Here is a 26112-nt window from a genome sequence, read left to right as displayed (position 1 = left end):
ACTCCGCCATCGCTGACTCACCCTCTGCCCCTGATTCTGCCGACAGCACCAACTCTCTCCGCTCAACTCATGCTCACAATCCCTCTGTTTTCTCTCTCTTTTTTGACCCCTTTTGTCATCCCCTCATCTCTGCATCAGCTGGTATCATGGGAAGATCAGCAAACAAGAGGCCTACAACTTGCTAATGACAGGTACCAGTACAAAACTTAGCTGATTCACCACTTACAATGACTTTCAGGAGGTGGACAGGAATGAAATCAAATTGTGCAAGAAACCAACCCATGTATTTCTTTTATTATTTAATCATGATATTATGTGAATGTAGTTCTCTTCAAATTGGTGTTAGAATGAAATACTGAATGAAGTATCCTTCTCTCCCTTTTCTGTGCTTTCTCTCTCTATTTATCTCCCTCAGTGGGACAAGTGAGCAGTTTCCTTGTGAGACCGTCGGACAACACGCCAGGAGACTACTCCCTCTTCTTTCGCACCAATGAGAACATCCAAAGGTTTAAGATCAGCCCCACTCCCAACAACCAGTACATGATGGGAGGGAGGTACTACAACAGGTATGTCCCCTTAAGATGACAAGACGTTAAGTGCAGTGCAACACAGGGCCAGACGCTTTTGCGCCCACTTCAGGCGTATTTGTTTCGCAATGATGTAAAAGCGCAAACTGCCTGTTGCGGGAGCTGAAAGTGGCAGATTGCGTTTTTCATGTCATGCATATGCATTCATGGGAGGATCCAGGGGAAAGTGGGAGTTTAGCGTAAAAAGATGAGAGGGCAAGAGTAAAGAGCGCCTAATTATGTATTCCGTGGTATGTACTACAAAGACTGCTCCTGAAAGCGCACGTCTATTCTGCGCCTAAATATTTCTGCCTTGTTAAAAGCAGGTGTTAATCCAAATTGCAGTTCAATGCGTCAATAAGAGAACCTTTCAAAGACAACAGAATGCTATTTAGAGCACCAGTTTTGTAAGTCTTTGTACTATCAAAAGCAACATTAACTTTCGTTGGCCTTGAATGTCTTACTTTCACTTTCACGTCATTCACTTAAACTTTACTACTTGCTAGATTTGACCAATCTTCCATAGCCCACGTGCACAAGTAGTTTGAGTAGAATTACTGATCTTCATTATCTCCCTGCTTGTTGACATCTTATCATGTATAGTATTATTTCATGATCGTAAACATTTGATTCTTTTTAATGTTGTCATCAGTTAACTTCATTCAATTGCGCTTGTATGTGGGCGCTGCCATTCAGTTGTGGACGTTCGTAAATTGCGTTTATGGGCGGAGAAGGGCAGAGAAAGGCGCAGTTTACACTAAGGATTGAACGATTGATAAATATGACGGAAACTTGGGTCTGACAGCGTTCGCAATCTGCGGTGTGTCCATGACGCTGATAACGCTACGTTCGCAAATGTACGTACATCTGGCCCACAGTGTCTTTTTCTACCTGACACAGGTGACTATTCTGGCTAGTCCAATGAGCATGTCATCATGCCACAGAGAAGGACACTGACAAAATAGAGTGGATACTATGGGCAGTACAGGATGTTACATTTCCGAAGACTGTTCTGCCACCCTGGACAATGTGTCTCTTTGGTGCAGTGTTAGAACACTTGCAGCCTTGCGTTTGTGTACCTATGGTGTGTACTACACATTTTCTCACCTTTCTCAAAAGTCTACCTCGTCTGTTCACTCACCTTGTTCACCTTTATCTAAATGCACTGTTCACTTCAGGGAGCCAAGCACTGTGGGTTCCCAGCACACTTTAATTCCCTACCCATCCCTTTGTTTGTCAAGCGACCTTGGGTATCCTGAATGGCGCTATATACATTTAAGCTATTATTATTATTATTATTATTATTATTATTATTATTATTATTATTATTTGTTAACACGCTGGTGTGTCAAATCTGTAAACCGACACGGCAAAATAGGACCCCTTGCTTGTTTAGTTGTTTTATCTTCCCAAAGACACCTCACCAAACCTTTTATCTGGCCATTCTGAGAAGTGGTTTTGGACTGCTGCTGGTGCTTTGCAGTGGATTGTCTAGCGGGGTTATTAATGTGTGTGTGTGTGTGTGTGTGTCGGGGACCATCTCGGGACCGTGGGCCTCAGCCAGCAGCATTAGGATTCTAATGGCCTCTGCCTTAATGCTTCTCTTGGCAGCGTGGATGATATCATGGACCACTATAAGAAGGAGCAGATCGTGGAGGGCTACACCCTGAGGGATCCAGTGTCGGTGCAGGTGGGTGGAGAATTATGGACTGGAGGATGCTTTACTTTCAAGTCACGGCTTTTTTCCTTCTAGTGCTCGTTTGCCATCACCAACACTGTTGTTTTCTCTCTCTCTCTCTCTCTCTCTCTCTCTCTCTCTCTCTCTCTCTCTCTCTCTCTCTCTCTCTCTCTCTCTCTCTCTCTCTCTCTCTCTCTCTCTCTCTCTCTCTCTCTCTCTCTCTCTCTCTATGTGTGTGTGTGCGTGCGTCTGTTTGTTATCCATCATGACGTCGCCGTTGCTCAGCACCAAGAACAAGTCCTCTCTGACCTGGTGGACGGCAGGGAGATTTATAACACTATTCGACGGAAAACAAAAGACGCTTTCTACAAAAACATTGTCAAGAAAGGATACCTTCTGTTCAACAAAGGTACAGTCCACTTTCCTCAGCACTGCGCTGGAAAACACATCCCAGCCACTCGGGGACAAAACATTCATACATGGCAACAGTATTACTGTCCTGTAGCAAACCATTCCAACAAGACTGTCGATGGAACCTGGCTACTTGCCAACCAGAGGGATGTTGTAGGCTAGAACCGCTCTCGAAGTTGCGCTATATGAAGGAACTTTCTTACAAACATGACCCAAAAAAGATCTTTCAAGCAATGGACCCTCATATTTGCATTTTCCCCACTCCCTGTCCCCACTGTGTGTGTGCGTGTGTGCGTGTGTGTGTGTGCGTGATAATGAAAGCGGTCTCCCTCCTCTTTTGTAGAGGACTAAGGTCTTATGCTAATAGTACTTACAGAAAGCCCCCACGTCTTTATTGCTGTCTTTGATCATCTCAGCTGACTCAGCCAGCATGGTTCAAAGAGGCTCAGAGAGAGAGGAAGTGTGTACACACACACACACACACACACACACATATAGAGTAGACACAGACACACATAGACTTTTTAATGCGCTCTTCTTTCAGAGCACCTCATTGAATGGATGACCTTTATGACTGCCTGCTACCCACTGCAAATACAAATACTCATATTGATGCAGATGAGTTTGTTTTGTCTCAGCCCAGTGAGAGTCGCATTAATACGGGATTATTCACACATGTTCCGCATTCTAACACCTTTGCTGTTCTGTCTACCTTAAGCCCCCTCCAAACATTGGCATTGGTATTCACAGGCACTCCTAGTTCAAGTTCAAGACGAGTTTAATTTATATTCTTGTTGATCTCTTTCCTGTCCCAAAACACAGGTAAAGGCAAGCGCTGGAAAAACCTCTACTTCATCCTGGAGGGGAACGACGCTCAGCTCATTTACTTTGAGAGCGAGAAGCGAGCCACCAAGCCCAAGGGGCTGATCGACCTCAGCGTGTGCTCCGTCTATGGCGTCCACGACAGTCTGTTTGGCAGGTGAGGAGGACGGCCATCTCTGGACACCACTGACCACCACTGTCCATCCCCCATTATGTTGTGTGACATTGCATTGATGTGTTCATTGTCAGCCACTGAACAGCTACACACTTTGAAACGTTGAAACATTTCCTTAAGAGATTGTTGCTTCGCTTGGTCAGATTTTGAAAACTTGAGAGGTATTTTACTGTATTAACCACGGACACAGACACAGTGAGACAGACACAGAGACAGACAGAGAGACAGAGACAGATAATTGGGTTCTGCCTGTGCTGTGTTTTTATTGCACGGTCTACTGCTTCTGGTTATGAAACTCAGCCGGAACTGAGAGAGACCAAGCCCCTGGTCAACAGGCACTCAAAGAAAGCAATAAAATGACTTGGTTAAAAAGCAAAAAAATCAGGACACAATATCTCATGTCACATTGAGAGAGACACTATAAGAGAATCCTCGCTACAATTCTAGAAGGTTCTTTGTCACTTATACCAGAGACTTTCTAATGTGGAGACACAGCACTCAAAAAATACTCCATAGAAATGCATGGGGCTAGTTTGTCACGCCAATATGGCCGTTGTCTACACATATCCCACCCCTTCCTCGGCAAAACGTCGACATGTAAATACATTGAGCCAATCATGTGGTGTGATGTGAATACATTGAGCCAATCGTATGGTGTGTTGTGAAGACATCGTGCCAATCATGTGTTGTGATCTCACCGCTGGAGCAAGATTGGTGTCGTGAAGCCTTGCGCACGTGCAGTTCGACCCAAAGACTGTGCCCGATGAGTGCCCATGGTATATGGCCGCCGAGTGGAGGGACTTGCCTAAAAGGACTTTGCTTATACTGTTTATGTCTGTTGGTAAGACTGGTTGAGGCACGGGTTGGGAGTCAGCTGGCTCACTGGCCACTGACCCCAGCATTGGATTTGGAAGTGTTTGTGTTGTGGTGTTTGTGTGCCTGTTGTGTGTTGCGTTGCACAGCCGTATGTAGCTGTTCTCCCATTACCTGATGCATTAAGTCTTTTCCCCTCCCCTTCTCCTGCAGGCCAAACTGTTTCCAGATTGTGGTTCAGCACTTTAGCGAGGAGCAGTACATTTTCTACTTTGCAGGAGACACTCCAGAACAGGCACAGGTTTGTCCTGTTCTTGCCCACATAACCTGTGTGTGCTTGTGTGTGTGTATGTCTGTCTGTCTGTATTTGTGTGTGTTTTGGATGTTTTGTCTCCATACAGTGTGTTTGTTTATGTTGTAATGGGATAGGATGTTATGTTTGTGTTTTATCTCTGTGTGTGTTTGTTTGGCTTAACCTTCTATTTAACTCGTCCCTATCAGGACTGGATGAAATGCTTACAGACGTTCTGTAGTAACCTTAGGAAACCGACACAGTCCACCTCCAACAAGAGACTTCGCCAGGTACAACACCTCACCTCTCATCTCTCATCTCTCTCTCTCTCTCTCTCTCTCTCTCTCTCTCTCTCTCTATCTCTATCTCTATCTCTCACTATTTTTTGTTTCTCTTTCTCACACACACACACACACACACACACACACACACAGATCCATGCATGCAGATTAGTCATACCCACATGCACAATCATAAAACACACACACGTACACACACACACACACACACACACACACACACGCCACTCTAATTCTTCCCTGTATTATTGGCCTCCCCTGTAGGTCAGCAGCCTGATGCTGTATGTGGAGGAGGCCCATAAGCTCCCCATCAAACACTTCACCAACCCCTACTGCAACATCTACCTGAACAGCGTCCAGGTGGCCAAGACGCACCACCGTGAGGGCCAGAACCCTGTCTTCACTGAGGAGTTCATCTTCGAGTGAGTCCAGCCGCCACACAACCCCAGTGTAGCCCCCTCAGCGTGTTCTGGGTGTTCGCTTTCAGTGCCAACTACTTTTGGTGAATAAAGAAATGATTGCTGGTGAATAATGGATGACTTGTTTTTCTTTTCCCTCCAGTGATCTGTCAAGTGAAATCAACAGGTTTGAGATCAGCCTGAGCAACAAAACCAAGAAAAGCAAGGAGAGTGATATATGTAAGTGCATCATTTGGAATCTTGAATCTCTCTTTCTGTGTTCTTCAAAAGCCTGTGTTTTTGTTTGGGCTGAGCGTATTACACTCTTTCATTCATTGTTCAACACTGCCCTCTGGTGTTGACTTTGCAAACATTCCACAGTAAGCTCTGGTTAAAAAAAATTACATTTGTATACCAATTCTCTCTCTCTTTCTCTCTCTCTCTCTCTCTCTCTCTCTCACGTGTGTGTGTGTGTGTGTTGGTGTCCACGTCTGCTCCTCAGTGTTCATGCGGTGTCAGCTAAACCGGTTGCAGCGGGGCCAGATGATCGACGAGTGGTTCCCACTGAGCTCCCACATCCCGCTGAAGGGCATCGAGCCGGGCTCGCTTCGCGTGCGCGCCCGCTACTCCATGGAGAAGATCATGCCCGAGGAGGAGTACAGCGAGTTCAAAGAGGTACGCTACACCCCCACCCCACCCTACTCAGCAGGCCACCTCTGACTCCATTACACCACACTCCCACAATCAATTGTGATGGACAGCTTGTCATGGATTAAAGGAAGCATGCATCATAGATGATGCTCAATCAAGAATTCTGCCTCACACATTCAAGTTAGTTTAGCAGTTTGTTCAGGAGGGACTTGTATTGAGCACAGCGAGCCTTCCTGGTCAGAATTGACCTCATCGATTTACATTTAAGTCTTATAACTGTTAGGTTATATGTTTGGATCTGTGGATCACTGGAGGTCAGCACGCACCACAGTCTTATATGAGCATGACTGAGTGTAGAGGAGTAGACTGCATGGTCCAATAGAGAGGAGGTGGGCACAAGCTGATCTGGATTTAAGTTTGAAACCACTAAACGTAGTGAATGTTTCAGTCTTTGAAGACCCACTTTGGCAACAATCAACTAATAATAATCTACTACACATGTCCATTAGGTTACAAGATGTATCACAAAAGGAAAAAAAAAGGTGTAGATGGGCAGTGTGCCAGCTGATGTGTCAGAATAACTCATCAGAACAGCCCATTGTTGTAGCTTGACAACAGATGGAACCCAAGCTTTTCTGAGAATGCATCTGCACATTTAGCTTCACAGGATAAATAAGTAAGTCAGAGATGCCTTAATTAGCTCCCCACATATGGCTGGAATGCATCTTAATATCAATCTAATATGCAATCTTAATACAGACCAGATAGTTTATTTCACCATTCACACAGTTGTTTATTCATTTTGTCCTAATACAGTCCTCTGTCTGAGTCTGTGTCCTGTGTGCTTTTTTGTGCAGCTCATCCTGCAAAAGGACTTCCACGTGATCTACGCGCTGGCTCACGTCTGTGGGCAGGACCGGAGCCTACTGGCCAGCATCCTGCTGCGCATCTTCAGGCACGAACGGGCCGAGGCACCCCTGCTCCGGACCCTCAATGACCGCGAAATCAGCATGGAAGGTAAACAGGACCTTCCCACTACACACAGACACACACACACACACAGTCAGAGCATTGTCACCCGACGCTGTTTGTCCACAGATGAATATTTCAGGGCCAACAGATGTTTGAGAGCTCGTGGGATTTCCCTCAGGGCTGCTCATTGTGCCTCCCCCATAACGAGCCACTTCAGCCAACCGGTCACCGTTTGTAACGGCCATAAGTGCGCTCCGTCTGCCACTGCTGAACCAGTCCAATTTCTCTCTCTCTCTCTCTCTCTCTCTCTCTCTCTCTCTCTCTCTCTCTCTCTCTCTCTCTCTCTCTCTCTCTCTCTCTCTCTCTCTCTCTCTCTCTCTCTCCCTCTTTCTCATTTTCTCTCTTACCCTCTCTTTCGCTCACACACTGTTCCACACACATCCATCACTCCATTCAGTGGCCTGTAATGTCAGCTAATGTGATAACTTGTACTCTTCCCAAGTGGTCATACCCCATGTCGCACTTGGGTAAATGACTCATCATTTTCACATACAAAGTATGGGTTTTTGGAAGCATGTCAAATGGTGTGTGTAGAGAAGAAGGATTGCTCTGACTTCAGTTAAATCATCACATTTAAGGTGGAATTGAATGCATGTTCTGTCTGTTGTGTGTTGCAGTCACATAGTTTGATGTTACTGTATGACCCAATCGTACATTGGTCCAGTGTTCACGTTTGTTCCAATGATGCCTGTATGCTCTTTTATGTCTACATGCCACGATGATCTGCTGCTTTTGAGAGTTGTCCAGATGTATGATCTAGTGTTTTTTGGGGTGCTTACATGTTTACAAAATAACATACACAGAGCAGTCTTGTGAATCCGGACACTTCTTCCACGTCTGAACTCTGACTGAATCTCTTGGTCTCCTATGCTCCGCTGCCATGATGGTTTTGAGTGCCATGAATTTTGCACTTTTAAGTGGCCCAACACTTTCCACTCTCCCCCCCCCCCCCCCCCCTTATTTGTGCCACCCAAGACGAGGCCACCACGCTGTTCCGTGCCACCACCCTGGCCAGCACGCTGATGGAGCAGTACATGAAGGCCACGGCCACACCCTTCGTCCACCACGCCCTCAAAGACACCATCCTCAGGATCATGGAGAGCAAGCAGTCCTGCGAGGTGAGCCTCGATCCACCATGGCCCTCTGCCATGGGAGGAAGGAGTTTGTCTTCCTGATTCCTGTCTCTCTTACCTATGCAGGTTAACTTCTTAGCAAAGGCTATTTAGTCTTTGGTCTATGATGTTTCATGTCAGTATTACACATCAATATTGTGTTTTTTGTAACATTGACTAATTTGACCTGTACTTTGTCATAAGACAAACATGTAATTATTGTCCCTTACATGCATTACATGTCCTCACTACTAAGATACAATATTTTGATATGGCATACACCCTTGTTTATTCTTCCTAACTGTGTAAATACCCCATGGCCGCAGCTGAACCCCTCCAAGCTGGAGAAGAACGAGGATGTGAGCCTGAACCTGGCACAGCTCCTCAACATCCTGTCCGAGCTGGTGGAGAAGATCTTCATGGCCGCCGAGATCTTACCACCGTAAGCACAGACGCACCCCACAACTCTCTGCTGCCCTCACCTCATTACACCCTTGCCACATGAGCCAAGGAGTCCGTCAGTGGCCCGAGTGCCGAGTCGGGTGACTTTGTAATTCCTCAGCAAATGTGTGATCAGCGGTGTTGCTGCGAGTTGCCAAAGGAGAAAACGAAGTTGGCATGCTGTGGGTGGCCCACCGTGCTCCCCGTTTGCCCCCTCACAAAGCATAGACAAACATACATTCCGCCAGAACTCCCTGCCACAAATTGTACATACCGTACTCATTTATAGGAAGCCTCAACTAGCTAACTTTATAGGAAGCCTCAAGTTAGCGCTCTCTCACTGTGTGTTCTGTATGGTTCATGTACCTATATGTTACACTTTTGGTTTGTGGGGAAAGGAAAGAAGATCTACTGTTGACTCCTCTCCTCCCATATCCCCTGTAAAACAGGACACTGAGGTATATCTACGGCTGCTTGCAGAAGTCTGTGCAGCAGAAGTGGCCAACCAACACCACCATGAGGACCAGAGTAGTCAGGTAATGAACCACAAGGACTTCATCTTTTTTTAAGAAGCTAATATAGGCTGTTTATAGCCTGACGTTGCCATACTCAAAATACTATGTTGTGGGCGGGGCTAGGTTCGGCAGGCACCCAGGCTAGGCTGTTTATGAAGAGACATGCAACAAGAGAACCTCTGTGGTCACCTCTGTGGTCATACTTGGTTGAGTTTGTTTTTATGCGGGATGCAAGTCATCAGCAAGTTTTGCTTAGCAATATATACTGTATATAAAAAGTTGACAGTGTTCAACAAATATAAAAATATTTAAAAGAAAAAAAAGATGATGTAGAAAACGTAAAAAAAATAGAGGTCTTAAAGAAGAAAATCCCTATGGAATAAGTCTGGAATTTTAATTTGGAAGAAAGGCGAGCACCCTGTACCTAGTGTAGTGTAAAGGTATCAACTCAGATGACATCATCTCTCTCTTGCAGTGGCTTTGTGTTCTTACGGCTCATCTGTCCAGCCATTCTCAACCCCAGATTGTTCAACATTATCGCTGGTGAGTTCAGCTCCTGCTATTGGCTGACATTTCCACATTCCACCAAAATGTAATAGATTAGTTGATTGATCAGCTGTAACATAAGATTGATAGGGAAACACACCAGTTAACATCCAAACAAGGTGTTAGAATAGAGCAATAATGGCACTGGGTGTATTCTTTTAATGCAAGTTAGTGGTATAATTTGGAAATGTCAACCACCTTTCTATCACAATAGTTGAACAAAGTAACTCTGAGTACTTGCAAGGTGTCCCCATATTAATGTTAGAGATGCGTGTTTGATTGGTGTTCTTTCATCATTGCAGATCCTCCCTCCGCCACGGCAGTCAGGACACTCACCCTGGTTGCCAAGTCTGTCCAGAATCTTGCCAACCTGGTGGAGTTTGGCGCCAAGGTACAATCCCCCAGGCATCAGGGTCAATACTCATGAGTGGACTAGGCCACCGTTTTTGAGTATACTATACCTCATACCTCCAAATGAATAGTGAATGTTTGGACACTTCTCCTAAGGGTGCTGTTGAACAGCAGGATTGGTGCTTGTGTTTATCTCTAGGAGCCATACATGGAGGGAGTGAATCCGTTTATCAAGAACAACAAACATCGAATGATCATGTTCCTGGATGAGCTGGGTGTATGTCAGATCTCCTTTTCCTCTCCATTTGTCAGACTGTGTTGCTAGTTCTTGCTCATGGGAAAAAAAACCAATCCCTGTGAAATATCTTGCTGCTCCAGTAGTAATATGTATGTGTGTGTGTGTTCTCTCGTGTGTTCTCTACAGAATGTCCCAGACCTCCCTGATGTCACTGAGCACTTTAGAACGGACCTGTCCCGTGACCTGGCTGCCCTGCATGAGATCTGTGCCACTCACTCAGACGAGCTCCGCACCCGTAGCAATGAGCGGGGTGCCCAGCAGGTGTGTGTGTGTGTGTGTGTGTGTGTGTGTGTGTGGTGCTGTAGACAGAATCACAGAGATGTTCAATCTCTTGTGAACTGTCTACTCGTGTAGACGGCGTCCAGTACCTGTTATTCAGTGTAAAATGACATATTGTAAAGTTGTACGCATTGTGTTTTCCTGTTCTCATTTCCTGTAGCACGTGCTGAAGAAGTTGCTGGCCATCACTGAGCTCCTGCAGCAAAAGCAGACCCAGTATGCCAATTCCAACAGCAGCAGGTAGTTCCCTTTCCCCTCTGTCTATTCCCCTCTGTGTACGGAGTACCAAATGGGATCCAGCACTTTCCACCCACATCACTACGGCAACCACCACCACCACCCATCACCCCGTCATCATCCCCACTCTCCTCCGCTTCATCATCCTCGCCTCCGTGACAACTATGCAACTTCTGCCACTAGAGTGTCAAAGCCAAGCCAAGACCCCGACTCCTGCTGTGACTGACACTTCATGTTAACCATTTCACACACAGGAGTCTGTTTGTGTGACCCATACCCCCTATCCTCCGTTTCCGTACTTTGAACACATACAGTTGACCAAGTCTGCAAGTTTGATGTTTGTGATGTAAAATGAACAGAAAAAAAGCTTCATGAATCCTCCTGAAGAACGGTTCTTCAAATGCTTGGTTGCCAAAGGTGACTGGTAGCTTTCAGATACCACCCCCCCCCCCCCCCCCCCCCCCAATCCCCTCTCAAATCCACTTCCCTCGACATTAACTGGATTGTGTGATCTGTAAAGGGTTTTTTATACATTTCAGACTGATATATTATGTGGTCATATATGCAAATATGCTGACTTGCTTTTCCTCTCATCCATCTCTTTTGGTTCAGTCACAATTCTATTGTAGATTGGATTTCTTATTTTGTTGGCAGAAAGTATGGGTATTTTATATCAGGACAATAAATTCTCTTGCTGGAATCATGAGTATATATAAATTGAAAGGAGCTGCATTTTTGTCTATGAATTGTTTCACATATCTGTAAGGGGCTGGGCCTTTCCTGAGGCTACACAGAAAGTCAAGAGAAAAAGGAAAAAAAAAAAAAAAGCATGATCTTGGGAAGAGCTCATGGAAGTCTGTTGTTTACACAACAGTTGATTTGCAAATAGTACAGACTGTATCAAGGATGCATGCACTTATTAAATCTGTTTTTATAAATTAACAATGCACAGTCTCTCATCATTGAGTCAGGCACATCTCATCAATCTGCCAGTCATCACGGAATGCCCTAAAATTGTAATGTAAATTAAATGCTGAAATATGGTTTTCGTAATTGACCCAAGCCATTCCCATGTGTGTGTACAGGCCATGACGTGAACACAAAAGCTGCATGCTTTTGTGGCTGTGTATGTTTTTTAATATCAGATATGACTAGGTAATATTATTGCATTTTCTTTGAGGTGACTAAATTGGAATATGTTTGTTCCATCTGAAAGAATTATCTTTGAAAATGACAGCCAAGTAAGAATCCAATGTATTTTAAGAGAAAATATTTAATTCTTAGTAAAAAAAAAAAAACACAAAACAAAAAAGTCTACAAGACTCATGACGATGCATTCACAGGAAAGCACATCTGTAAATATGGATCAAACTGAGCGTTAGAATACTGCTCTGAAAGAACTTGTCCATCCATGCGTCATCACCAGCAGAGCCAACCTGCTGACATGGTGACTGGTGGTCTTCACAGGGAGTCCAGATCCTCATCGGTCCAGACCTCCTGCAAATCACCCTCATTAGACCGCATGGAAAGACAAAATCCATATAACTGCATGTGTATATGGGTTAAAAGAGCTACAGCTTGGACTTCACTTACGTCCTCAGTGAGAAGTGGCTTTTTGGGGACCTCATGTTCCTCTTCATGTCCTCGTTTCCTTTTCCTGTGCGAAGACGAGGACAAGACCAGAACAGTCATAAGAATCTCCATTTTCCACACAAAATGTATCAGCTTTCAGTACACTCTTTAACTCAGCCTCTCTCTTCATCAGATCATTTTCATGTCTCATCATACTCATTAAGCTCCATCCACAGTCATAATTAAGTGCACATGCATCCCACACACTGTTTCGACACAGTGCATGTCAGCAATGCCTTTGTAGATGCACACTGTTATGCTAATTTACTGTGCTTATATCAGACTGTAAGACATTGTAGAAGAATTCAAGAGGGGAGGTAATACAAAACACAAGCCCAGAGCCCTGTGCACCAGCCACTACTATCAACTGATATTTAAAGGTCTAAAAAGATTTGGCAACAGAGGAAAAGCTCACACTTCCAAAAAAAAAACCAAACCTTAATTCAATTATTTTCTTAAAGAGGATTAAAGATGTGTTTTATTGTCAAGGCTGTCAGGTTCATTAAGGTCTTGACTTAGAAACACTTATTTTATCCTCTGTGCCAAAGACATTATGGAGTTAAGGTATGCCCAATTCCCTTTATTTATTTATTTTTGTTCTGAATAGTGTAGCTTTCCTCCATCTTCAAAGTCTTCCTCGACCTAGACGTAAAGAGTGTCTTAAATTCTCAAACTAACACTGGCAACCTGATATTTATGAGCTTTGCTATGGCTGAAGAGAACAGGCTGAAAGCCAATCTCTTCACAATATGCTGTCTAACATGTTTCTATGGCCTAACACTGCACACGCTTTGTCTTGCAGAAACGAATGTACTATACTGACTACCATCCAGGTTATGTGAAGTGGATATCAACAAGAAAACAACACCAACAGGATTTAGTCAAATGAACAATCAGAAAAGAAAGAGGGGGGGGGGACAAATCAACAATGCTGGAGCTGAGATGTTTACCAGTGACCTCATATATACCAAAACAGCTCCAAATATAATCTTTTGTCCATCCTAACTTATTTCGAATATACTGTATGCTTCTCATTCTGTTGTTAGTGTGCTTAAAATGATCCCCTTGAAATGGTGCAGTTACCCTATTTGGACCTAAAGAGTTATTCCTAGAATAAATTGTGCATCCTAACCAAAAGCAGCTTAAAAATCAAAAACGCTCTGCGCCCTTCCCTTCTTGATGCTTTTACTTCAACCGCAAAGGGCATTTCTGTCAGACTTTCAATTTGTGAAAATCGGCAAACGCGGATTCCAGAGATCTGCAGGAATCTATCCAACTTCACGGACAACCTTTGCTTGTCAGCCCAAGTGACCTGAGACAAGGCCATGATGAACGCGCCCCATCAGGGAAACTACACACAGCACCTCCTCCTGAACACAAGCCTTAATAAAAAGTCTATCACCACAAACGCGGATCACGTCCTGGACCAGAAAAGACGTTACCAAGAGTGGGACATTACCAGAGTACCGACTGTACACTTCAGCTGCTTTGCTTAGCCTCATAGTTAATCGTAAACACCTGAGCTTGTATCCTTGAAAAAAAAAAAAACAAGAAAAAAAAAAAAAAAACATTTGTGTTTGATAGATGAAAATATTTGTATGGCAACTCAACTTTGTATAATCGACAAAGTGTTTTAGCCCTTTGTGCTCCGTGCATGTGTTTACATTTGTTACAACTCTTATGCTGTATATGCTATTCTGAGAGAACCAAGGATCTTGAAGTTACAGCAGTTCTAAGGTGAACTTCTAGGTTTAAGGTGGTTAGCTTTCTCCTAATGGTTTACACATATCCCTCTCTCGGCTAGAACTGATCAAGTGTGCTTCGCTTATAAAACTGATAGCCAGAAGTGCTCTATGAAGAAACCTTTGTTGGTTTCTTCGTAGAACATTTCAAAGTACTTTTTTTCGGGGATGAAGAACCCTCTTCTAAGAGTGTAGCCTTGGCAGATGTTGTAGCTTGGCTTTTGACCAGTTTTTGCACCCTTTCAATGGACGCTGTCCCAACAATTATGTTTAGCCCAAACTCTCAAACATCCACTGACCGCAAACGCTGCATAACATTTACATTGTTCACCCAACAGGTCTGTCATATGCACACTGTTTCCCAAAGTATTCCAAGGTGTTTGTACATGATCTGTCATCTGATGTGCATTGCTGTAGTCACAAAAACCCAAGAAAACCTCAGTGTCCTTCACCACTGTATGCAAGTTAAGACAGATCTCCACAGTGAATCCGTGCCCTGGGTCCTAGTCCCAACACAGACTGATACTGTACTGATAATGTCTCCTTGTTATATCAGAGAGCTGATGTATTTTTTATTTTTCTATTTGATTAATATAACAAATTTTGCATCTTAGATACGTGTTTGGGGCGAAAACAAAACTGACCGACCAGGCTGAATAAAACTGTTAGTATTTCTTCATGAATCTGAGTTTGGTCCTTCTGTGCCATGTGAAAAACTGCTTGGTAGTCGGCTATGTGGTAAAATGTTAGGGGGAAAAAGAAGTAAATAGGTAGGTACTGTAAATGTGTGCCTGATCACTCGCTGCTTACATCACTTCCTTAACATGTAAAAACTGCAATATTGCTACCCTGAGGACAATGTTACAGTGTAAGTTTGGGACACCACAGGTAGGTATCCCATGTAGGGCTTTAGTTGGTGTACTCACAGGTTAGTGGATGAGAATTCTGCGTGGATCCTTTCCAGCTTCTGTTTACACATGTTGACCTCTTCAGGTTTTGGCAGCTCATATTTTTTGGTGAGTTGTTTAATTTCTACATGAATCACAGAATATATTACAATAGAAAAACATCATGCACATAGAGAGAAGCAAATGTCAGCCTTTGAAAACACCTGGTCCCCTTTTCTATCATTTTTAAATTCAACAAAACCATAACCCCAAGCCCCTCCCCCCCTTTCTTGCCCCCCTCTCTGTCTTTATTTATCTGTTTGTTTGTTTGGTTGATTGTTTGATTAATTAATCAATTGTTTAAAAAATATTTCCTTTATTTAACTTTATTTCCTCCTTTCCCCCCTTTCCCATAACCCAATCATGACCACTCACAGACCTTTTCTACTCAATTACAAACGACTGTCCTGTCCTGTCAGTCCTGTCATCGTCCTGTCCCACTATCTGTCTGCGTGTCTGTCTGTCTGTCTATCTCTCCGTCTCACTTGTCTATCTGTTACCTTGTTGCCTTTCATGTGTCTGATGTTTCACTTCACGTAAAAAAAAAATATATAATAATAGTAATTTCTACATGAAATTCAAGGATGGTTTTACAAAGCTTGAAAATTTAATGAAATTGCTTTGAGCTCCCTCTGAGGTACCTACAGCTAGCACAAAGACAGTCCGTGAGGCACCCCATGAGATACAGAAATCGACCATAATTCTTAAATTAGGCTAATGTTTTCCCCCTTTTTGTGTAATGTTAAGTAATTGCAATCAGTAAATCACTACTTAAGTAAGAACATAATATGCCAATTTCATTATGTGTGTGAGTATTTAAGTATTTGTTAAAATTATTGGAAGAACTTACTTCTCATGGTGTCCATTAGTTTTGACATACTTTCCTTATCCTTAAATCCCATGCATTCTGTCAAATAGCTGGAAAATAAATATAAAAGGATTGCTGTAGTACTTTTGCAAATGCTACTGAAAATGTATTGTGATTAATCAGATGCATAAATATAAGCAGATCAATCAATGGATAGATTGACAGACAGACCCTGAAGTATGTGGCTGAAGTTGGGGCAGCCGTGGCCTACTAGTTAGGGCTTCAGGCTTGTAACCGAAGGGTTGCAGACTCGATCCCCGACCAGTAGGAAAAATGTGGGCAGGGGAAGTGGTTGAGCACTGCTCTCCCATGCCCACATCCACGGCTGAAGTGCCCTTGAGCAAGGCACCTAACCCCTCACTGCTCCCCGAGCGCCACTATTGCAGGGCAGCTCAATGCTCCAGGTTAGTGTGTGCTTCACCTCACTGTGTGTTCACTGTGTGCTCTGTGTGTTCACTAATTCACGGATGGGATAAATGCAGAAACAAAGTAAGTGAGGATAGGAGCAGGCTTCACTCAATGTGTATACTTTTAAGCTTTAAGAGTGCTGGCCTGGATAGTTAGAATACGTAAAGTAGGAGAGGCCACACTATGCATATATACTTTTATTTGCACAGGCGCGTTTCGGCGCGTGCCCTCTTCAGTGTGCAACAAGGTAACAATGCAGCCCATCTTATATACCCACACCCTTTAACACACCCATATTAACACCAGCCAATGATGTTAAAATGATATCCAGTCCAATAATGTCACTAATGTTTCAACCAGTCCATTGATGAAAGACAAAGATTGTTATACATATTAAAAATGAACATACAATACACATATTAGTGTTCCGTTTATAAGAAACAACTTAGTGACAGATCTTCATTCATCCCATTCGGGATACATGTGTAAGTTAAAAATATACCAAGCCTCTCGCTGCAGGAGGCAGTTTTTCACGTCTCCCCCTCTTGGTAAATATTTACTGATGTGCCCTTGTGGGCTGTTTTATGTGGGAAAAACTAAGCGACAACTCAAAACCTGAATCTTTGAGCACAAATGTGCAATCAGAAAGAATGATGACAAAATCATCAGTCGCAAGGCATTTTAACTCTGCGGGCCATGATGCCAATATTCAAAGGGCTTAGAGGGGGAGACCGTGAAAACCGCCTCCTGCAGCAAGAGGCTTGGTATATTTTTAACTTAAACACATATATCCCGAATCGGATGAATGAAGATCTGTCACTAAGTTGTTTCTTATAAATGGAACATGAATATGTGTATCGTATGTTCATTTTTAAAATGTATAACAATCTTTGTCTTTCATCAATGGACTGGTTGAAACATTAGTGACATTTTGGACTGAATAATATCACTTTAACATCATTGGCTGGTATTAATATGAGTGTGTTAATGGGTGTGGGTATATAAGATGGGCTGCATTGTTACAGCTTTCAGCTTCCAGCACCATGGACAGGTCCCATGACAGGAGAAGCAGCGAACACCAGGAGTACGCAACATGCTCCCATCATAAAGCCACACACTAGCGGATGCTGGCCCTATATTTCTGCTCCAAGCCAACATGACATTAAGGGATAGTCACTTAAGAACTCCTTTACAGTTAAAGAGGCTCTACTCTTTCCAATTAAATCCTGTAGAAATTTAAATAATCACAGCTACAGAGCATTAATTATGGAGTTTGTTTGCACTGCTGCACCACCACTGAAACATGACCCATTTAGAGTCATAAAGGGATCTAGTGGGCAAGTTCTGGTGTTTTGAATGGTTGTAATCACATTAGGCAGCAAGCCGCTGACGGGCCAGGCACATAGTTCACTATTAATCTCTGGTTCAGGGTCCCCCCTTGACTGAGTCCAATACATCCCATAATGGAAGGGGCTCCACTCTGGCTAGGGGAGGTGGGGGGGGGGGGATCAGGTCCTAAAAACTTATAGGAGAGTATCTGGTCACTTGTAGGCTAACGTCTGTTGTGGTGAACTCTGCTTTTGGAGAGAAAAGAACATAGGGCACTGTGCCGTGTCCGCCTGTGTGGGCAGTGGGTCCTTGTCAGTTGACATATTACACTACAGTGGTGTTGTCTGTTTGAACCAGGACACGGTATTTTGGTAGCCTGGCTCCGCCCGTCTACCTACTTCTGCTCAATTTATTTTTGCTTCAGTAGTAGATTGGCACAGATGTGCTTTCAACGGATTTCTTGTGTAGAAAACCAACCGAGAGCCACCAACGAACAGAGAATGTGGTTGAGAGCGAATACCTTTACGTAGCGCTGAGTTTGAAAATGTAGTTTAAAGTTGAATAATGGAGATGGATGTACGCAAACTCCAATGATTTTAAACTTCAAACAAATGTCCACCCACCAGGAAGAAGACATTTGCCAATGACGCCTGGCCAGACTCTTTGCACGAAGAGAAGCAAAGTCAAGAGTCTCCCTTGCAGAAATTTCAGGTTTCTGGCAAACAGTTGTGGTTAACTTTTGCAATGTTGCAGCAAATTTGCAGCAATGTCATTATGCAAATTAGGTTTGTCACCAGAAGTACACTGGAAGGTAATAGGTCCGAGCTGAGAGAGCCTACCCAGCACTCGATGTCTCTCACAAACAGACAGCCTAGCGGAATCGCCAAGGCCATCAGTCCTAACATTTAGGAGACACACAGAAGGGAATAATGCCTTTGGGAAAGTGGGCAGTTAGGTGTTCTGATGATCAGAGCAAGTGGTACACGTCTCTCACCCAGGTATCAGCCATTATACCTTTTGTTGTGTCCCCAACACCCATCCCTAAAGAACAAAGCTTTCAAGAGTGGTACAGTGTACAGTGATACAGTGGAAGTAACTAGCACCCCCAAGCAGTACCCACCTCTCCATGTTGAGCCCGGCCCGAGAAGCACTGTTAAGCACAGCGGTCAGGGCAATTTGGGAGGGTGAGGCCAAGAGTCCGGCATCAGTCACGGTAGCCCGGTTGAGGAAGTCATCCGCAGCCTTCCTCAGCACCTCAGGATTCTCCAGCATTGGATACCTAGTCTGGGTGGAGACATAGAGGGTGCTCACTGACAAGAAGGTGGACTGTTTTTAAAACATGTCTTTCCAGAGCAGCCGCAAGCAAGGGTGCACTGGAAGTATTACCTTCAGGTCGATGAGTAAGCCCTCCATTGGTCGATAAGGGGTATGAACCACCAGGTGGAAGTTGAGCTGTTGGATGAGGAGGAGCTCATACTCTAAGATCTGCTCCAAGGCCTTCTCTTGTCCTGCAGGTGTCTCCTGAAGATTGCCTACAAACTGTGTGCTGGACACATTGAACTCGTCCACCTTGCAGGAAAGGTATGCACACGTCAACCTGCCAAAGCAGATAGGTGTCCATATGGTGTGACCCCACATAAGCAAAACTTATAACATACGAATATACAGCACATGGGGATGCTCAGTCACTATTGTTTGCAGTGTGTCAAGAAATTAATTAAACATACATTATTGTCCTAGGATGATACTCCATTAGTGAATTGTTCAAATAAAACCTCCGAAAATACATGATTGCTGTGCCCTAAGAGAGAAAGAGATGTGAGGAATTTATTTAAAATAGAGATTTTACAATTTTCACAATGTATTTGTTTCCAAAGCATTTTGTTATGGTTTGGTTATTTACCACGACGGATTTTGGCATTGCAGGTTTGAAAATGACACTGAAGTCCACTAGCCTCTTCTCATAGTGTCTGAAGATCACCATCTCCTCATGGTGGTCAAGAAATAAAGACTCGTTGACTGCCTGCAGAGGGTGTGACAAGCTGATTACAACTGAAACACTAAATATCTTAGATATTAGTGAATAGTTTGCATCGTACCTTTCCACTTGCCAATGTCTTTGAGCGGAACTTCTGATTAGCTTCATATCTTTGTTTCTCCAGGCTGGCCTCATTTTCGAATAGCCAATACTTTTTCTGAGAACTGATGTGGTACATAATTGGGAAAACTGCACACAAAGGACGGAAATCATTATACATTTCACAGACTGCATAATGTTACTGTACAGAGGTGGAATATCCAATTCCCCGTGGATTTAACGCACCTGAAAATGTTCCACAATGTGTTAAGTCACAACACATTTCTGATTTTCACATCAAGCTAAGCTAACGTTATCTATTTGGCACACTGCATTTAAGGTTATTTGACATATTGCACATAAACAGGTGCATCGCAAGATGTAAGTTAACTTACTGAGCTATCACTGAAAATAGTAATTGCCACAAATGACCAGCAGCACAATTGTAATGCGTTAACATTGCATTTTGGGTGACTGAGAATGTGAGGTTATCGTTGAGAAAAACACTGTTTAAAAGTTAGCTCGCTTACTTACCACGAGATTACAGCTCTGGCGATGTGATGTTTTTATTCTCCGTGCCTTCACAGAAAGGGGTTAGTTTACAGTTGATGTTGCGATGTTGCAATGTTGCTATAGCACTAGCAAATCAGACGACGCTAACTTTATCTTTTAACGAAAGCTAACGTATGCTATCTTGCGATAGATTCTAGATGTCTTGATATGACATGTTGGCATGGTGGTTTGTTTGCCGTCTTGTGTTCCAATTCAGAAGCCTTGGGCGTCGGTTACAATTTATCACGCTGAAAAGATGAAAAATGTCTTAAGTATATTTAAAAAAAATTAGAAACAGTAAACTACTTTACGAATATGGATGCTACCGGTTACTTCTCTTCTTCTTCTTCTTTCTTTTATTGGCAGATTACATCGTTTAATTGTTGTATACCGCCACCTACTGTACAGGAGTGTGTAGAGTGATGCTATTGGAACTTTTGGCTACTCAATCAGAAAGGTGTAAAATAAATCTACAGATTATACATAATAACAAAACAGAAACCAACAAATAAACAACCAATCAAAACAAAACCAAAATTAAATTATTTTCATTAACTCAGTGTCTTTCAGGAAAGCAAATAAGGCTCTAATTCTATCTCCTTGCAATCCTTGTTCCCCAAGAATATCCTCTCATCCAATTCTTGCCAAGTTTGGCTCTGTTCCGGTCACTTCTCATCTGCAACAGAGAATGTCCAGAGAATGTCTAATAAGGGGAGAACTGCCACTCTCGGAAAACTTCCGGTTTCTGAACTGGTTGCAGTTCCTTCTGTGGTTCCACATGAGGGCGCTCGTCCACGAGTGCAGAATGCATGGAGGTCTATGGAGCTGTACCCATCAAAATCCACTTTTCTCGGGATATAATTTTTTTTTCAAGTAATTTGAGTATTGTATTCGAAAGGGGAGGCAAAGAAAATACACTTGGTTGAGTATTATATTTTTTAAAGTCACTTAATTGTTCTAAAAAGCCTTTAAAATGTGTCAATGATGTCATTCATTAGCACAATACTAGCGCGTTATGTGCAACAACGACCCAACCTGTAAGAAATCAAAAGGACATATTAAGTACCCGTTCATTCAACTTTTGACCTATAACCCATGTTGAAGTTATACAAACTACAATCAAATCTGAGATTTGTCAACGACAATCAGGTGAAAGAGACAAATTTAGCCGTCTAGCTCCATTGACTCCCATTCATTCTGCACTCATGGCGATCGCCCCCAGTGGAACTCTGGTGGAACTGCATCCAAAATTCGGTACAATGGGACTTAATACGGAGTGGCAAGGCTCTCCGTAGACGGGCTCTGGAATGTCTAATAAGGGGAGAACCGCTACTCTCGGGAAACTTACGGTTTCTGAACTGGTTGCAGTTCCTTTTCTGGTTCCACATGAGGGCGTTCACAAATAAGTGCAGAATTAATGGAGGTCTATGGAGCTGTACCCCTCAAATCCACTTTTCTCGGGATATAATTTTTTGCCCAGATAATTTGAATGTTGCATGCGAAAGAGGGGACAGAGAAAATACACACCGCTGAGTATTATATTTTTTGAGTCACTTATTTGTTATAAAAAGCCTTTGAAATGCGTCAATGACGTCATTCATTAGCAGAAAGCTAGTGTGTTGTGGGCAACAACGACTCAACCTGTAAGAAATCGAAAGGACGTAAGTACTCGTTCATTCAACTTTTGACCTATAATCCATAGTGAGCTTGCAGAAACCACAATCAAATCTTCGATTTTTCAACGACAACCAGGTCAAAGAGACAAATGTAGCCGTCTAGCTTCATAGACCCCCATTGTTTTTGCACTTATTCGTGATCGCCCCTAGCGGAACTGCAACAGATTGCAGGTACAATGGAGTTAATAGGGAGTGATCCGGCTCTCTGTAAACGGGCTCTGTCTGCAACTTGTATTTTTGAATCCTTCCTTTTCACATGTGCGTGAACTCAACGGCAATACTATGTGGATATGCAGGTTTTTCATAACGGAAGTCATCTTGCGGTGAAGAAATTAAAAGTCCCATTTTGGAGTAGTCTGGCATTTTATTGTTTAAGGGAAAACAGAGTGGAGAACGGAGTCTGTAATTAGATATTCGACAGAAATGGATATTTATCAGGCCATTTCATTTCATTAGAATGAAGATGTGTCTCCACCCCCTGTTTTCATGCTTGCAAAGTGCAAACCATAGACTGTATTGCAAACTGAATATCATCAGAGCCCGTCTAAACATAGGCCTAAGACTCCCATTCTCTAGATAGGCTACATTGAATTCAAGACAACATATGTCTTGTGCACATGTTATTCATATGTTAAATGAAACTACACTGTTATCAATTACATTTGTCTACTGAATATAATTCCTGATTAAATTATTTTGTTCCTATTTCAACTTTAAAGTTGACAGCAGTTTTCGTTCCCGCTGAAGATCGGTCTTATTCTCACATATTTGCGCTGGCTTCACTTAAATTAAATATGTCAATACAAAAACTCATGGTTGACTCCTAGTGGTGAGGAAGAAAACTGGGGGTGTAGTTGTCTAACCTACTTTTCATCACCGGCTTTGGAAAAACTCATCCATAGGCAATTTATGTGTGAATGATGCCTAATAATGTATTTATACAGTCTATGATGAGAACACACTGCAAGTTGTATTGCCAGGTAAAAAGTAGTATCAAGCAGTTGGCTAATTTAATTCCCTAATTAGCATTTAATTAAAGCCATCACAAAGACTTTGATAAGATTTGGGAAAGAGTCTTGAAAGTAGTCTTTTGAGTAAAGCTTGAATGGGGGACATTAGTTAAAAGACTCCAATTGTTCAATAATCTTTCCCAAATCTTGTCAAAGTCTCCTGATGTATATGGGTAGCATTGGTTGCATTGTGTTAGCATAGCTGTTTTGTTTTTTTCAAGATGCTTAGTCTGACAGTTATCTGACAGTCTGGCTTTGATACTGACTTTGTGCATTCAACATTGTAAAAGCTTCACCCAGACAAGAGTGTTTGGTTAGTCATCTTTCGCAAATTATCAGCCTGGAAATGTCCAGAGTAAATAAAATGTCACCTACTTAATTCATACGGCATGTCTTGAAAGAAAAGATGACATTTGACGCAACTAGGCCTATAGGTAGGCTAATAATCAAATATGACTTCATTAATCTGACTTCAGAAGACTATGAAACACTGACAGGGAGGTATTTAGCACCTGATTGAATAATTATTTTACTGAACATGGTGTGAAGATTTCATCATTATTTTCTTTCTTCCAAAAAAAAAGCCAGGCCACTGACAGATACTGTCATTTGGCAAAACACTAACATGTCTTCCCTGTTATCGGATGTTTGCAGCTGTAGTGATAGTGGACTGTTCTGAGGAATTGCCACCACTAGGGACCATGGATGCTGTAAGTGTCTCTTGTCTTTTATCATGTGCCTCTCTGTCATTTTACCATTAGGGTCTGCCTTCCCATGTTTTGTCATATGGTTTGCAAATATAACACTCTTAAATATTTCTATTCATAGCTGTCTATCTATCTATCTATCTATCTATCTATCTATCTATATCTTTATCTGCCTCTATCTATCTATATATCTATCTATCTATCTATCTGTCTGTCTGTCTGTCTGTCTGTCTGAATATTTTTTAACCTGAGGTTTTAGAATCATATCTACAACCAGCAGAGTCATATTTATTATATTTGTGCACATACAAGTGAAGAATGAATACCTTTATCAAACAGGCAACTGTAATTATTATTTTAACCATACTACAAATATCTACACATATAGTTTTTGTATGATGAAAAAGAGCTAAGAGCAATTCCATCCGATGTTGACTAGCAGCAAGACAGAGGAATCAGCCACCCCCCTCTGTATGCTTCCGTGTAACCTGATTTGCATAAACATGAGTAATTTATGAATAATAAATGCACTTGTGTTCGGCGTGATCCATTAATTTGCATATCACCATGGCACTACAGTTATTTTTCCTGCGTGCCGCGCTATCATGAAGCCATAAGAACTCGCATAAAGCCAAATCAAAAGGGAGAGTCCAAAAGGAGGTAAGCGTGTATTACCTTTTTCCCCCCTAATTCTCTATCCCTTTCTCTCTACCACTCTGTCAAGGTGCTTCTTGCTCCAGTTGCATCATTTGTGTGTTTGTGTGTGTGTATTTTGTTGTTGTCTCTCTCTTTCTGCTGACATCTATCGAGGTGGTCTGAGCTCAGGCTGCTGTGGGTGCTTAGGAAGCTTGTCAATATCTAAAGTACCCATGGCACGTCTGTGCCGGGTCTTTGTGCTGGATGCATAAACATGAAGTGGTGCTGCATTATTGATGAGACGGGAGACTCGCGCTATATAGAGATAGCCATGCTGGAGACACATGGACAGGCAGTCAGACAGAGAGACAGACAGGGAGGTAAATGCTTTATCCGGTGCCCGTGTTCGCTGCTGCCAGACGAGGCAGTGGAGAGACGTCATGCCCATCGTTTACATTTCCTTCTCTTTTGTTGCTTTTTTCTCACTCTCTCTCTCGCTCTTTTGCTCACTCTCACTCACCAGTGCACTGTGTGTGTGTGTGTGTGTGTGTGTGTGTGTGTGTGTGGATGTTCTGGGGCTGTTGCCACCAATTCCCCCCCTGGTGCTGGGGCTATGAGAAATGTACATTAGTGATCAAAAAGGAATGAATTTAGATACTGTGGAAACTCCACGAGGGAGAGAGAGGCTTGTGTGTGAAAACATTTCTCGCCTTGTGCCAGTGTTTACCTCCCACTGTTGTTGGTCCTCTGATCACTCCCCGCACCACCAGATGTCATTTCTATTCATCACACCGGCGAAGGGTTTCCTGGGTGTCTTGGTGCTTTCGAGGGATGGTGCGTTTTGACTTAAATAGGCTCCTGTCTGTGCAGGGACGACAAGGGATGTGTGCCGTATATGTGGGAGGCTGTGTGTGTGTGTGTGTGTGTGTGTGTGTGTGTGTGTGTGTGTGTGTGTGTGTGTCTTGGCACTGGGAATAACTGTAGGGTTTTTGTGTGATATCCTGTTTAATTGCATATGTGCTGGTCCCAGGATGGGTAGAGCGGGTGGCAAAGGCGTTATATGGTAATCTTCTTCTGTCGGAGCCCTGAGACCCCTGCAGTAGTATTTTCCTTTTTTGTGCAGCTACTGTGCTCTTTTTATTGTTAGGCCTGTTATGTGCCACAATTCAAAACATCTCCGTGTTGGGATTTTCTAACATTGTTTTTTACAGCGTGATTAGTGGTTACTGGTTACTTGGCTGAACACAGTAATACATCTGCTTAAAAATACCAGCTTATGTGAGCTAGGGCATATGAGAGCTAAGATCCTTCATTACTGACCACACTTCTGGCCACAATACTTACCGCACTTCTGATGCTACAGACGTTATTGAAATATTCTTAAACTGTCTATTTAAGAATATTTCAATAATAGAAATTAATATGCATCTTTCACCTATTTGTCTCTATATGGCTCCTGTCTTTGACACAGTGATAGAGTGAGCTGTGTGCAAGTATGTGCTCAATAGGACAGGAGAGCGTAGTGACAGCCCTTTGGTCGACGAGGCTTGATGCAGACACATCAGTGTTGTCCCTCATAGTCCCTTTGCCATCACTTACAACAGTATCTCCT

At 42.9% G+C, this 26112-nt stretch overlaps 2 protein-coding genes across 3 annotated transcripts in view; one reads left to right on the top strand and one right to left on the bottom strand.

Annotated features, from left to right (window-relative positions):
* The window catches only part of rasa1a (RAS p21 protein activator (GTPase activating protein) 1a), a 34042-nt gene extending 22744 nt beyond the window's left edge, over positions 1–11298 (top strand). Inside the window, exons 7-25 of the mRNA XM_042099912.1 lie at positions 139–191; positions 416–566; positions 2178–2256; positions 2530–2653; positions 3478–3634; positions 4679–4766; positions 4967–5047; positions 5321–5478; positions 5618–5694; positions 5957–6129; positions 6963–7122; positions 8113–8255; positions 8576–8691; positions 9140–9226; positions 9681–9748; positions 10054–10142; positions 10302–10379; positions 10527–10661; positions 10840–11298. Of these exons, the coding sequence (XP_041955846.1) occupies positions 139–191; positions 416–566; positions 2178–2256; positions 2530–2653; positions 3478–3634; positions 4679–4766; positions 4967–5047; positions 5321–5478; positions 5618–5694; positions 5957–6129; positions 6963–7122; positions 8113–8255; positions 8576–8691; positions 9140–9226; positions 9681–9748; positions 10054–10142; positions 10302–10379; positions 10527–10661; positions 10840–10923 (2101 nt within the window). The 3' untranslated portion in view covers positions 10924–11298. The remainder of the gene's footprint in view (positions 1–138; positions 192–415; positions 567–2177; positions 2257–2529; positions 2654–3477; positions 3635–4678; positions 4767–4966; positions 5048–5320; positions 5479–5617; positions 5695–5956; positions 6130–6962; positions 7123–8112; positions 8256–8575; positions 8692–9139; positions 9227–9680; positions 9749–10053; positions 10143–10301; positions 10380–10526; positions 10662–10839) is intronic.
* An 873-nt stretch (positions 11299–12171) lies between these two features.
* Positions 12172–20837, bottom strand: ccnh (cyclin H). 2 transcript variants are annotated; one of them, XM_042099915.1, is made up of 10 exons: positions 20669–20837; positions 19942–20069; positions 19746–19865; positions 19570–19643; positions 19229–19439; positions 18963–19126; positions 16088–16155; positions 15217–15322; positions 12510–12573; positions 12172–12413 (listed from the first exon to the last, which is right to left on the bottom strand). In XM_042099915.1, exons 2-10 carry the CDS (start codon positions 20056–20058, stop codon positions 12378–12380), a joined length of 960 nt encoding a protein of 319 aa, XP_041955849.1. In that variant the 5' UTR covers positions 20059–20069; positions 20669–20837; the 3' UTR covers positions 12172–12377. The 2 variants fall into 2 exon arrangements, with proteins under 2 accessions (XP_041955849.1, XP_041955848.1); XM_042099914.1 differs by having other exon boundaries at positions 20454–20836.
* Positions 20838–26112: the final 5275 nt, after the last annotated feature.

Source organism: Alosa sapidissima, chromosome 8 (genome assembly GCF_018492685.1).
Source record: "Alosa sapidissima isolate fAloSap1 chromosome 8, fAloSap1.pri, whole genome shotgun sequence".
Taxonomy (NCBI): domain Eukaryota; kingdom Metazoa; phylum Chordata; class Actinopteri; order Clupeiformes; family Clupeidae; genus Alosa; species Alosa sapidissima.
The sequence above is the reverse complement of the archived record's forward strand: the minus strand, read 5'-3'. Positions and strand labels throughout refer to the sequence as shown.

Excerpts from the sequence above, each read along its gene's own strand:
- ccnh (XM_042099915.1), bottom strand. The coding sequence starts at position 20,058 with ATGTACCACATCAGTTCTCAGAAAAAGTATTGGCTATTCGAAAATGAG. Across the intron at positions 19,440-19,569 it reads TATCATCCTAGGACAATAAT|GTTGACGTGTGCATACCTTT; the intron begins GTATGTTTAATT and ends CTGCTTTGGCAG. Across the intron at positions 12,574-15,216 it reads GAATTCTCATCCACTAACCT|GAAAAGGAAACGAGGACATG; the intron begins GTGAGTACACCA and ends GTCTTCGCACAG.